Source organism: Labeo rohita, chromosome 25 (genome assembly GCF_022985175.1).
Source record: "Labeo rohita strain BAU-BD-2019 chromosome 25, IGBB_LRoh.1.0, whole genome shotgun sequence".
Classification (NCBI taxonomy): Eukaryota; Metazoa; Chordata; class Actinopteri; order Cypriniformes; family Cyprinidae; genus Labeo; species Labeo rohita.
In genome coordinates, this window is record NC_066893.1 from 29,391,836 (window position 1) to 29,404,485 (window position 12,650).

A 12,650-nucleotide genomic window follows, 5' to 3' on the forward strand; every position below is an offset into this window, starting at 1 on the left:
TTTCAGGGTAATTCTATAGTTTTTGAACATTTACCATGGTTTTACAATGGTTTTCCACCATAGTATTTAGCCATTTACCATGGGTTTACAATGGGTTTTACAATAATACCATAGTATTTGGCCATTTACCATGGTTTACAATGATTTTTCATGGTAATACCAGTTTTAATTAATATGACGAGCTGCAGCTCAAAATACATGCTAGATGAAAACATTGTGCATTATGATGGAGTTTGTAGTTTAATTCACTGTATTTGAAATAGTTTGGGCACTGCGATTCAGTTGTTGACAGTTCAATATGAATCAGTTGAAAACATCCAGTCTCATACCACTGAAGTCAATCTTAAATATTCACATTTATCAGTATATAATGTAATAAGTATTTGAGAAAGTATTGCTGTATGTGATTGTATTAATCTAAATAGTCAATGTAAAAAGAGCAGATGAACTGTGTTGAGTTGATTCACTGAGAATGATTCAGTTGAGTCGTGTGTTTTATTCAGTGCTCATGAATCAGTGATGTGGTGTTTGTCAGATGTTCATTGCTGTTTGTTCTTCTGCTCTGCAGGATCTTCTCATGAATTACTATGTGGCTGGAGACGCTGACGTTGCTGAGTAAGTTTGGTGATCATATCTGGAGGAAATGACTCACTTCTACCTGCTGAGATGATGATGGCCAACTTTAAAAGAGTCTTTTGGTTTGTAGATTATTTAATTACATTTATCTGTCTTTAATCTCACTTTTAATATGTTTATTCATTTTTTACTAACATTAGTGATGGACGTTGTTGTGTATATTAAGCTTAGTATTTCAATACATCACTGATCATCTGAACTCACTCTTGAAACGAATGCATTTGTTCATGTCTTTTGTAACAGAACCGTCTTCAGCCGACGGACGTCCTGCTGCTGTGTGAACGGAGCTGAGATGTTGTGTCTCCTCTCACAACTATATTCAGACTCAGAAAGTGCTTTTGTTCGCTGTTTTCCCGCCACACGCGCTCCACTCTAAGCCGCCGACACAGTCGCAAACATACATGATGTCAGACGCGTCTCCTCTGAAGTGTCTTCTGTAACGCGGGGCGGATGGAGCTGTTGAACCCTGTGGAGCGTCTGATGTTTGTAGGTCACAGATGATCATGTGTGGCTGTTTTACAGATGTTTGCTGTTGTTGGTCTCATTAGGGTTCAGGTTTATTCTCGCCCACCGACAGACGAACACACACGTCAAGCAGGTGAGATTTAAACAAGCTCACCAGCGCATCTAATATTTTATCTTGTTTATGGTAACATACATTCTGCAGCAGAAAATGCTATTTAAATTCACATATACAATTTTATTGCTTGGTCTAATATTTATTTTTCCTGTAAAATTACTTTAACACTTGTTTACAATTAATTAATTACACATATGCAGTATTGATTGATAGATTTGTTGATTTTTCACTGATGTAATGAACACATGGGGAAAGATCACATGTTTGGGGACAAAATTGTGTATTTGGATATTAACTATGGCTTACAGTGTTTTTTTCACGGTAATACCATGGTTTTTAGACATTTGCCATGGTTTACAATGCTTTTTAATGGTAATACCATAGTATTTGGACATTTACCATGGTTTTACAATGGGTTTTTACAGTAATACCATAGTTTTTGGACATTTACCATGCTTTTACAATGTTTTTTCCACTATATTGGTTTCACAGTGGCTTTTCAAAGTAATACTATAGTTTTTCATGGTAATACCATAGTATTTGGCCATTTACCATGGTTTACAGTGTTTGTTTTAGGGTAATTCTATAGTTTTTAAACATTTACCATGGTTTTACAATGGTTTTCCACCATAGTATTTGGACATTTACAATGGTTTACAATGGGTTTTAGAATAATGCCACAGTTTTTGGACATTTTCAATGGTTTTACAATGTTTTTTTTGTGGTAATACCATAATATTTGGCCATTTACCATGGTTTACAATGTTTTTTATCAGGGTAATTCTATAGTTTTTGAACATTTACCATGGTTTCACAATGGCTTTTCTAAGTAATACCAGTTTTTGGACTTTTACCATGGTTTTACAATGTTTTTTTCACGGTAAAACCATAATATTTGGCCATTTACCTTGGTTTACAATGTTTTTTCAGGGTAATTCTATAGTTTTTGATCATTTACCATGGTTTTACAATGGTTTTCCACCATAGTATTTGGACATTTACCATGGTTTACAATGGGTTTTCAGGGTAATACTGTAGTTTTTGAACATTTACTATAGTTTACAATGGTTTTTCAAGGTATTTCTATAGTTTTTGAACATTTACCATGGTTTTACAATGGTTTTTCACTGTAATACCATAGTATTTGGACATTTACCATGGGTTTACAATGGGTTTTACAAAAATACCATAGTTTTTGGACATTTACCATGGTTTTACAATGTTTTTTCACTGTAATACCATAGTATTTTGACATTTACCATGGATTTACAATGGGTTTTACAATAATACCATAGTTTTTGAACGTTTTCCATGTTTTTTACAATGGTTTTTGATGGTAATAATACCATAGTATTTGGCCATTTACCATGGTTTACAATGGTTTTTGATGGTAATAATACCATAGTATTTGGCCATTTACCATGGTTTACAATGTTTTTTTCAGGGTAATTCTACAGTTTTTGAACATTTACCATGGTTTCTCAATGGCTTTTCTAAGTAATACCAGTTTTTGGACTTTTACCATGGTTTTACAATGGTTTTCCACCATAGTATTTGGACAATTACCATGGTTTACAATGGTTTTTTTAGGGTAATACTGTAGTTTTTGAACATTTACCATGGGGTTACAATGGGTTTTACGATAATACTATAGTTATTGGACATTTACCATGGGTTTACAATGGTAAGTGAGCAAAACTTGTCTCTCAAAACTTTGTTTTGTGGAGAAAATCAGTTGCAAAAACAGTCTAAAAAGGTAAATAGGTTTTACAATTATTTAAAAAAAAAAGAGTGTGGGTTTAGGGTTAGGTTATAGTATTTAACTAGTTCTAGTGGAATTTAACTAGTGTGGAATTTCCCATTTAGATACTGAAAGCAAATTTGTGTATTTAAAGAAATATATCAGGTTATGTTGTATTTATACTTCAGTTTTAGGGTCAAACTTGTTTACAGTAGCACACATACAGTGACTGTCTATGAGGAAGGAGAGGAATTTAAAACAGAAATGTGAAGCTTGTATTTTTCTTAAAGCACTTGTATGAATTCTTGAGTAAAATACATTTATTATTTGATCTGTAAAGTGTCTAAATGATCATTTTGAGATGGGACATCTCTTTGTCATCTTCTCACAGATCAAGTGAAGACTACAGATTTGTCATCTGGTTGAACATTACACAGACAGAACTGGTAAGTGGATTTCATGTTAACTTGAGTAAAACTTTTTTTTTTTTTTTAATTCATGTTTCTAAATGTTTCTAAGTGAGGCACAATCACTTTGTGTTTTTACCTGAAAACACTGTATGATATGTTTGTTTACTTGTATTGTTAATTTCTGTATTTTTATTAGTTTGTGATGTTTGTATAGTTTTACTGTGTAACACATTGTAAGTAGCACCTTTGAAAGGGGTTAATTATTATTCTTATTAATATTATTATTTCTTGTCTTAAGGCACTGTGTTGTGTGACACTGTGTGTGGTTTTGTGGCTTATGTTTTGCCCCCAGGGCATCTGAGTAAAATTAAAGCCAGCAAATCCGATTATTTTCTCCCAAAGGGAATTGACTGATCGTCAGCTGATGAGAGCTCGTTTACTTTAACAGTTGTGAATGTGTGTGTGTGTGTGTGTGTGTGTGTGTGTGTGTGTGTGTGTGATGATGAGCTCCAGGGCCAATTACAGAACAATTACAGCTGGTTAATTCTGTAGCATCTCTTCTCAGTGTGCCGTGTGTCTCGTCTGATTGTGAGAGCCACACAATCACACCTGCTGTGATGGACATGATGATGTTCTTCAGCTCATCATTTGGATGTTTCATTAAGGCAAGACACTGCCGGCGAAACCATTGTTTGGTCAATTTTGAGACTTCTATAACGTCTTCTTTCAGGCTAAAGTAAAGAAACACATTTAAATACACATTTAAGTGTTATTTTATGACACTTTATCTATTTGGGTCTATAGATTTCAGTTACAGCACATATCTTTAACAGTTTGTTTCTCCAGTTCTGCAGTGTTTACACACACCAAAACTTAGAGTTTTATTCCTCTCTATACTCTAAAGGTTTTTACTGAGGGGTTTGTTCATATGTCATTCACACTGGTTTATATAACATTTTATTCCTAAAAACACGGTGAACATGTTTTATTGACAGTACTTTCTGATTTACAAAGTGATAAAAAGAGAAATCCAAAATCCCCTCAGTAAAAACTTTTAACTCTAATATGTCAACAAAATGAAAGAAAATTGTGAACCTGGCTTTATCCAGTGTTCAAGTTTATTTTCTGTAATTGCATGTATGTTAGTGTATTTTTAATTAGATAATGCATCATTTTCATAATTAAACATAACATTTCAGAAAACTTGCAATACAAAACATTGTACTTACTGTACTGTGATTAATTAACTATTGAAGTACTGAGTAGAGAACAACCTTGTTATTTACCTGTAGTGTCTTGCCTTATTGTCACATATTTTAAAATATTTGTCTTTTCTGTTATGGACTTATATTTTTTCCCATATGATTCTGACAATTTCACATAATACCATGGTTTTACATGTTAATGCCATGTATATTTGGACATTTACCATGGTTTACAGTGTTTTTTTCACAGTAGTACCATAGTGTATGATCATTTGCCATGGTTTTACAATGGATTTTCATGGTATTATCATTGTATTTGGACATTTGTTATGGTTTTACAATGTTTTTTTTACAGTAGTGCCATAGCTTTTAGGCATTTAGCATAGTTTACAATGCTTTTTCACAGTAGTACCCTATTTTTTTTTTCACATTTGCAGTGGTTTTACAGTGGTTTTTCATGATAATACTGTAGTTTTTGGACATTTGCCATGGTTTTACAATGTTTTTTTCATGGTAGTACAATACTACTTGGAGATTTACCATGGTTGACAATGATTTTTCGTGGTAATATCATAGTATTTAGACATTTACCATTGTTTGCAATAGTTTTTCAGGGTAATACTATGCATTCTTGAACATTTACAATAGTTTTTCATGGTAATATTTGTTATATAATAATTTTATATGTTTGTCTATTTTTGATATTGATTCTGGCTGTTTTTTTTCATGTATATTTGGACATTTACCATGGTTTACAGTGGTTTTTCACAGTAATACCATAGTATTTGGATATTTACCATGGGTTTATGGTGTTCTTTTGTGATAATACGTAGGTTTTGGGCATTTACCATGGTTTATAGTGTTTTTTCCATGGTAATACCGTAGTTTTTGGACATTTAACCATAGTTTTACAGTGGTTTTTATGATAATGATTTTAACATGTGCAATGGTCTTGCAATTGTTTTTCAGTGTTTTTTTTTTTTTTTTTTTTTTTTTTTTTTTTTTTTTTTTAAGCAATACCATCATAGTCTTGGATAGTGGTTTTACTTTTTTTTATTTTTTTTTATGGTAAACCCTGTATTTTTGGTATTGATGCTTGCTGTTTTTTCACATAATTGCATTGCTTTTGGAAATATACCAATACCATGGTTTTACAATGGTAATGCTATGTGTTTTTGGTCATGTGTTTTTTTATTTTTTTTATTTTTTTACATAATACTATAGTTTTTGTAAATGGTTACCTACTGGACATTATAATGTCTGAGTTTGCTGGTACAGCTTATCCCTGTTTTACAAACATTATAGATTTACGATCAGCCATAAAACTAAAATGATCAGCTATTGGTTTTTGCTAAAATGTGCATGGATAATACTCATATTTCATAGGTTGTTTCATGTATGTATGGTTGTGTGTGTGTGTGTGTGTGTGTGTGTGTGTGAAGTCTCTATGGATTGGTTGGTTGGTTGGTGACCTACTTTGCTTTTTGCATTTTATGTTGAAAAGCTTCTGATCAATTCCACTGTGAACTGCATTTCCCCAACCAGTAATAACAGTTTAAGACTAAAAACCACTTAAAATCTCCACTACAGCACACACATTAATGTGCAGTCTGACCAGCGCTGGCTGTGTGTGTGTGTATGTGTGACATCAGTGTTACTGACACAAAAGAGCCTCATTGTTTCAGCACTGATGCCCACTGACTCCTCCCACTGATGTAGCCACACCTCTCTCATCATTATTCATAGGCTGAGCTGCTGAAGGGGGCGTGTCTCTGTGTCAGAGAGAGAGAGAACGAGCGAGCGAGCGGATCTCTCACACACTCCAGCGTGCCGCTGCTGTCAGATGCCAGAGGCTGCGGTTGTGCATGCGGGTCTGCGCGGCTGACACACGGATGAGAGGCGCTGCGCGTGTGCGTGCCGTTCTGGAGGGAGAGCCGCGAGCCGCCGCGGGAGAGCGAGACGGCTGCCGTATCCCTGAGCACGAGGATGGGCTGCAATCTGTGTAGTTTACAGAAGAGAGAGGAGCATTACAAACTACTGTACGAGATCTCACAGGTGAGACATGCCACACGTCACTTACCTGAGATTCAGAAGGCTTGTGCTGCTGATCTGAGAGTTTCTCATGTGTCTACTGTGGTTTCCGGACTTTGGTAATACCATGTTTGCTTTTAGGCAGACTACCATATTTTTTATTTGTACCATGGCAATAGCATTGGTTTTTGGACATGTACTGTGGTTTTACAATGGATTTTAATGACAGTACTGTATATTTTTGGCACTTACTGTGTTTGGTCACATAATACCATAGTTTTATATGGTAGTAACATCTATTTTTCACATACTTCCATAGTTTTCGCCATGTACCATGGTTTTGCAGTGGCCTTTCATCGTAATACCATGTATTTCTGGACATGCAGCATAGTTTTTCAATGGTTTTTCATGGAAATACCATGTATTTTTCACATAATACCATATATTAATACCATATATTTTTTTGTATGTATCATGATTTTATCATTATATTTATACATTATAGGTAATACCATGTATTTTTCTTCATGTACCATGGTTTTACAGTGATTTTCTTGGTAATTCCATGTATTTGTGACAATACCATAGTTCTGGGATATGTACAGTAGTTTTACAATGTTTTTTTGAAGGTAATAACATGTATTTTTCCACATAGTTCCATAGGTGTTAGACATGTACCATGGTTTTACAGTGGCTTTTCATGGTAATATCTTGTTTTTGTGACATGATACTATTGTTTAGCGGCATGTATCATAGTTGTACAATGGTTTTTCCATGGTAATGCAATGTATTTTTCACATAGTACCATAATTTATGGATATGTGCATGATTTTAGAATGTTTTTTTTATGGTAATACCATGTATTTTTGGACATACCATGGTTTTACAGTGGCATTTCATGATAATACCATGTATTTCTCACATAATACCATAGTTTTTTGGATATGTGTGTGATTTTACTATGATTTTTTATGATAATACCAGCGTTTTTTATGATAATACCAACATTTATCAGGGTTTTACAGTGGTTTTTTATATAATGCCACAGTTTTATGACAAACTTATGACAATACCCTGTATTTTTGGCACTTACTGTGTTTGGTCTCATGATACCATAGTTTTACATGGTAGTAACATCTATTTTTCACATACTTCCATAGTTTTCAACATGTACTATGGTTTTACAGTGGCCTTTCGTGGTAATACCATGTATTTTTCCTCATGTACCATGGTTTTACAATGATTTTCATGGTAATTCCATGCATTTGGGATATAATACCGTAGTTTTGGAGTATGTACCATATTTTAACAATGGTTTTTCCATGGTAATACCATGTATTTTTCCACATAGTTCCATGGTTTTAGACATGTATAATGGTTTTACAGTGGCTTTTCATGGTAATACCATGTATTACTGGACATGTATCATGACTTTACAATGATTTTCATGGTAATATCATGTTTTTGTGACATAATACCATTGTTTAGTGACATATATCATAGTTTTACAATGGTTTTTCCATGGTAATGCAATGTATTTTTTACATAGTACCATCATTTTTGGATATGTACATGATTTTATAATGATTTTTATGGTAATACCATGCATTTTTGTACATGTACCATGGTTATTCAGTGATTTTTAATGACAATACCATGTATTTCTGACATAATACCATAGTTTTGGGAGATGTGCCATAGTTTTACAACAGTTTGTAATGGTAATACCATGTTTTTTTTCACATAACGCCAGAGTTTTTGGACATTTACCATGGTTTTGCAATGGTTTATCGTGGTAATACCATGTATTTTTGGTCATGGTGCTTTCTGTGTTTTTTTTCTTTCACATAATACCATAGTTTTTGTACATGTACCATGGTTTTACAATGATTTTGATGGAAATACCATGTATTTTTGACATAATACAATTGTTTTTTATCTTTTTTGTCTATAGACATCTTTTATTTTTAGACATGTATCAGGGTTTTACAGTGGTTTTTCATTTAATACCATCATTTTTGGACATGTGCCATGGTTTTACCTTGTTGGGACTTAGCGTTGGATGTTTCGGACACTATAAATGTGCAGTAACATTTTGGCGTTTTCAATATGTACCGTACAGTAATACCTTATATCTTTTTGACATAATGCCATAGCTTTCATATGTACCATGGTAGTCCCACAGTATTCTTCAGAGCACCATTTATATATGGTACATTTGTTAGAGTTCTTCAGAGCACCATTGTTATTGAATATCTATGTACCATGGTAAAACGGTACTGCCATAGTAGTTCTTGTAGCATGTTTTGGGACATGTACCATGTTTTTGGAGATCTGCTGTGCTTACTGATCATAATCAATCAAACAGTGAGTTTATAACCAACAGCACATCCAAACACGATCAGTGCTGATTCCCACTGAGCAGAAAAAGCCTGTAATGTTCCAGTTGATCCAGTGCTGATCTTCTCCTGTAAGAGCTGCTGATTGATTCTCTGCTGCGTGTTTCATTAACTCTTATGATGCTGAAAGGCTTTAATGGTCTCTGTATCGCACACACACACGCTCATCATGTTCACGGTGGTCTCATTAGCGCTCGTAGAAAACGATTCTGGGTCCTAATAAAACGTGAAATGTTCCGCTGTGTGTATGACGGGAGATTCACTCGCTTAATTGCTGCCGTTATTCTGTAACGAGGAGTTTTGACGAATCTCCTCCGGATGGATCATTTTAATCAGACCGATGAAGATCACGTGGGTCTGATGAGCTTCTGTAGATCACGTTTGTGCACTCAAGCATCACCAAAACTACTAAATGAACAGAATTAGGCTATAATAAAATAGAAATATTCTATGTTTTGAGGTTCTATTGGAAGCCTAAACAATTATGTGCTGTTTCGGAGAACTTCTGTGGTTTTATTTGCATTATTTTTGGTTTAACATTGTGTTTTTTTCCTTTGTATTGTGTCCTCTGGTGTTTATACTTCTGCTACTGAAGGTGGACAGCAGATGAGATGTTCAGATGTGGTGTTTAACGTTGTGTATCTTCTCTGTAGCATCAGATCTTTGTGTGTTCTTCTGTGAAAGGACAGACACCATTGCGTAAGTGAATGTTTGGCGTTTGAGAGCGTGAGATGGTGTAAACGAGGTGTTCGCGAGCGCGTTCGCACACCCACGGCTGAAAGTGTGTCAGTGTGTCGCTCATCTCTCCTTCACTCATTTCATTTCCGAGACTCTGAGCTCTGCGAGCAGTTTGCAGGATTTCATTCAGACTTTATAGAGGCTGGTCCAGGTCTGTTTGGTTCTTCGTGGTAATTTTTTGCTACTGTTCCTTTAAGGCTTAATGATGTAATTGTGGAGCTCCTGCAGCAGCTGAACATCTGCCATTGAGATGAATGGGAATGTTAACGGATAGAGACTCCAGGAATGATATTGACCTCCTTGAATTTTTTTACTTCATAAACCACGTTGCAGTGCATTCTAAGATTGCTGTGCAATAGATACATTAGACATACCATGGTTTTACAAAGAGTTTTCATAATAATAATAACACATTTTTCATGTAATGCCATAGTTTTTGGACATGTACAATGGTTTAACAAAGGGTTTTCATCATAATACTGTGTTTTTTTTTCCACACACCATCGTTTTTGGGCAAATACTTGGTTTTACAAGGTTTTTTTTTTGTTATAATACCATGTTTTTCACATAATACCATAGTTTTTGGACACATGCCATGGTTTTATCAGTGGTTTTTCATCATGATACTGTACTTTTTCAAATAATGCCATAGTTTTTGGACACATACCACGCTTTTACAATGTTTGTTCATCATTATATTATGTTTTTCACATAATACCATAGTTTTTGGATATGTACCATGGTTTTACAAAGATTTTTCATAATAATAATAACACATTTTTCATGTAATGCTATAGTTTTTGGACATGTACCATGGTTTTACAATGGTTTTTCATCATAATACTGTGTGTTTTTTTTTTTTTCACACACCATAGTTTTTGGACAGATACCATGACTTTAAAGTGTTTTTTCATGATAATACCATGCTTTTTGCATAATTCCTGAGTTTTTGGAGAAATATCATTATTTCTCAATGGATTTTTCGTCATAATACAGTGTTTTTTTTTTTTTTTTTTAAATAATACTGTAGTTTTTGGACATGTACCATGGTTTTAAAATGTTTTTTCATGATAATACCATGTTTTTCGCATAATACCCAAGTTTTTTGAGAAATACCATGGTTTTACAGTGGTTTTTAATCACAATACCATATATTTTTCCAAATAATACAAATAGTTTTTGGACAAATACAACATTTTTCCATCAAAATACCATGCATTTCACATAATGCCTTCGATTTTGGACATGTACCATGGTTTTACATCATAATACCATTTTTTTTTTTTTTTTAACACTATAGTTTTTGACATGTACCATGGTTTTACATCATAATACCATGGGTTTTTTTTTACACACTATAGTTTTTGACATGTACCATGGTTTTACAGTGCTTTTTCATAATAATACCATGTTTTTCACATAATAACTAAGTTTTTGGAGAAATACTATTATTTCTCAATAGATTTTTTGTCATAATACAATGTTTTTTTCACATAATACCATAGTTTTTCACATAATGCCATCGTTTTTGGACATGTACCATGGTTTTACAAAGGTTTTTCATCATAATGCTGTGTTTGTTTTTTCACACACCATAGTTTTTGGACACATACTATGGTTTTACAATGTTTTTTCATGAAAATACCATATTTTTCACATAATACCATTTTTTTTTGGAGAAATACCAAGATATCTCAATGGATTTTCATTCATAATACCATGTTATTTTTTTCCCCAAATAATACATAGTTTTTGGACAAATACAATGTTTTTTCATCCAAATACCATGCTTTTCACATAATGCCATTGGTTTTGGACATGTACCATGGCTTTACAATGGTAATACTATATATTTTTTTACATAATACTATAGTTTCTGGACAAATACCATGGTTTTACAGTGTTTTTTTTTTTTTATTATAATACCAGGTATGTTTTCCACATAATTCTATGGTTTTTTGACAAGTACCATGGTTTTAAAATGGTTTTTCATCATAATACCATTTATTTTTGATCATGGTTCTTTGTGTGTTTTGACATAATACCATAGTTTTCAGACATGTACCGTGGAAGTTTCACAGTGTTCTTTGGTGTACCGTTTAAATACCATGGTACATGTATATGGTAATCATTTAGTACCATTAGCATTGAATATATCAGAGTACCATGATAAAACCACCACTGTACCATGGTTCCACCATAGTAGTTCTTTTAATGTAAGTTCTGTAGTACTAGTTAAATACGGAAAATAAATAAGGGTGAGTGTGGGCAAATACACAGAGTACATAAATAGGCAATGAAGTTAATTCTGGAATATTATTCAGTGTTTTTGTTGTTGTGTGTTAAGCACCGCTGGTGAGAGTCACCCGTGAGCCGTGAGAGTCAAACTCAGCGGTGTGTGTCGTTCTCTGGGCTAATTAGTCTTTCTACAGATGCGTGTGGAACACATCGCTGCACAGGAAGTGACATTTCCATCCACGCTGGTGTTTGTGTGCGTACGCTGGGCTATTTAATTGTCTGCTGATGGTCTATAAGCCACATAATGCCAGGCTGGTGTCTCCAGAGACTTGAGGTTAAAGAGGAGTTCAGTGTATTCTGCAGCGCATGTAATGAAGAGCGCCACCTACACGCTGGTTTAAGTGCTTGGACTCCATAAAAATAGTGACACCATAAAATGTGTGTGTGTTTCTGAACATGTGAATTGGACAGGTGTACGTGTGTGTGTTTTAATAAATGAGTTTCATCAGTGCTGGGACGAGTGTGTGCGTGTGTGAGGAACGGCCTGAGGCCCCGGGACCCGTGTGACCCCCCCACCTCACCGGACTGGACGTTACAAATGTCCCAATCCATCTCTCTGTCCGGCCGCCTCTCGCTGACTGATGGTCCTCAAACCTCACAGCTGGAACCAGG

The 12,650-nt window shown here is 34.4% G+C and overlaps 2 protein-coding genes across 2 annotated transcripts in view; one reads left to right on the plus strand and one right to left on the minus strand.

Annotated features, from left to right (window-relative positions):
• gxylt1a (glucoside xylosyltransferase 1a) overlaps positions 1-12,650 on the minus strand; it is a 205,095-nt gene that overhangs the window by 40,033 nt on the left and 152,412 nt on the right. The window lies entirely within an intron of this gene.
• Positions 1,051-12,650, plus strand: part of LOC127156718 (PDZ domain-containing RING finger protein 4-like) — an 80,106-nt gene continuing 68,506 nt past the window's right edge. The window contains exons 1-3 of the mRNA XM_051099742.1: positions 1,051-1,234; positions 3,349-3,403; positions 6,319-6,627. Coding sequence (XP_050955699.1) covers positions 6,559-6,627 — 69 coding nt within the window. The 5' untranslated portion in view covers positions 1,051-1,234; positions 3,349-3,403; positions 6,319-6,558. The remainder of the gene's footprint in view (positions 1,235-3,348; positions 3,404-6,318; positions 6,628-12,650) is intronic.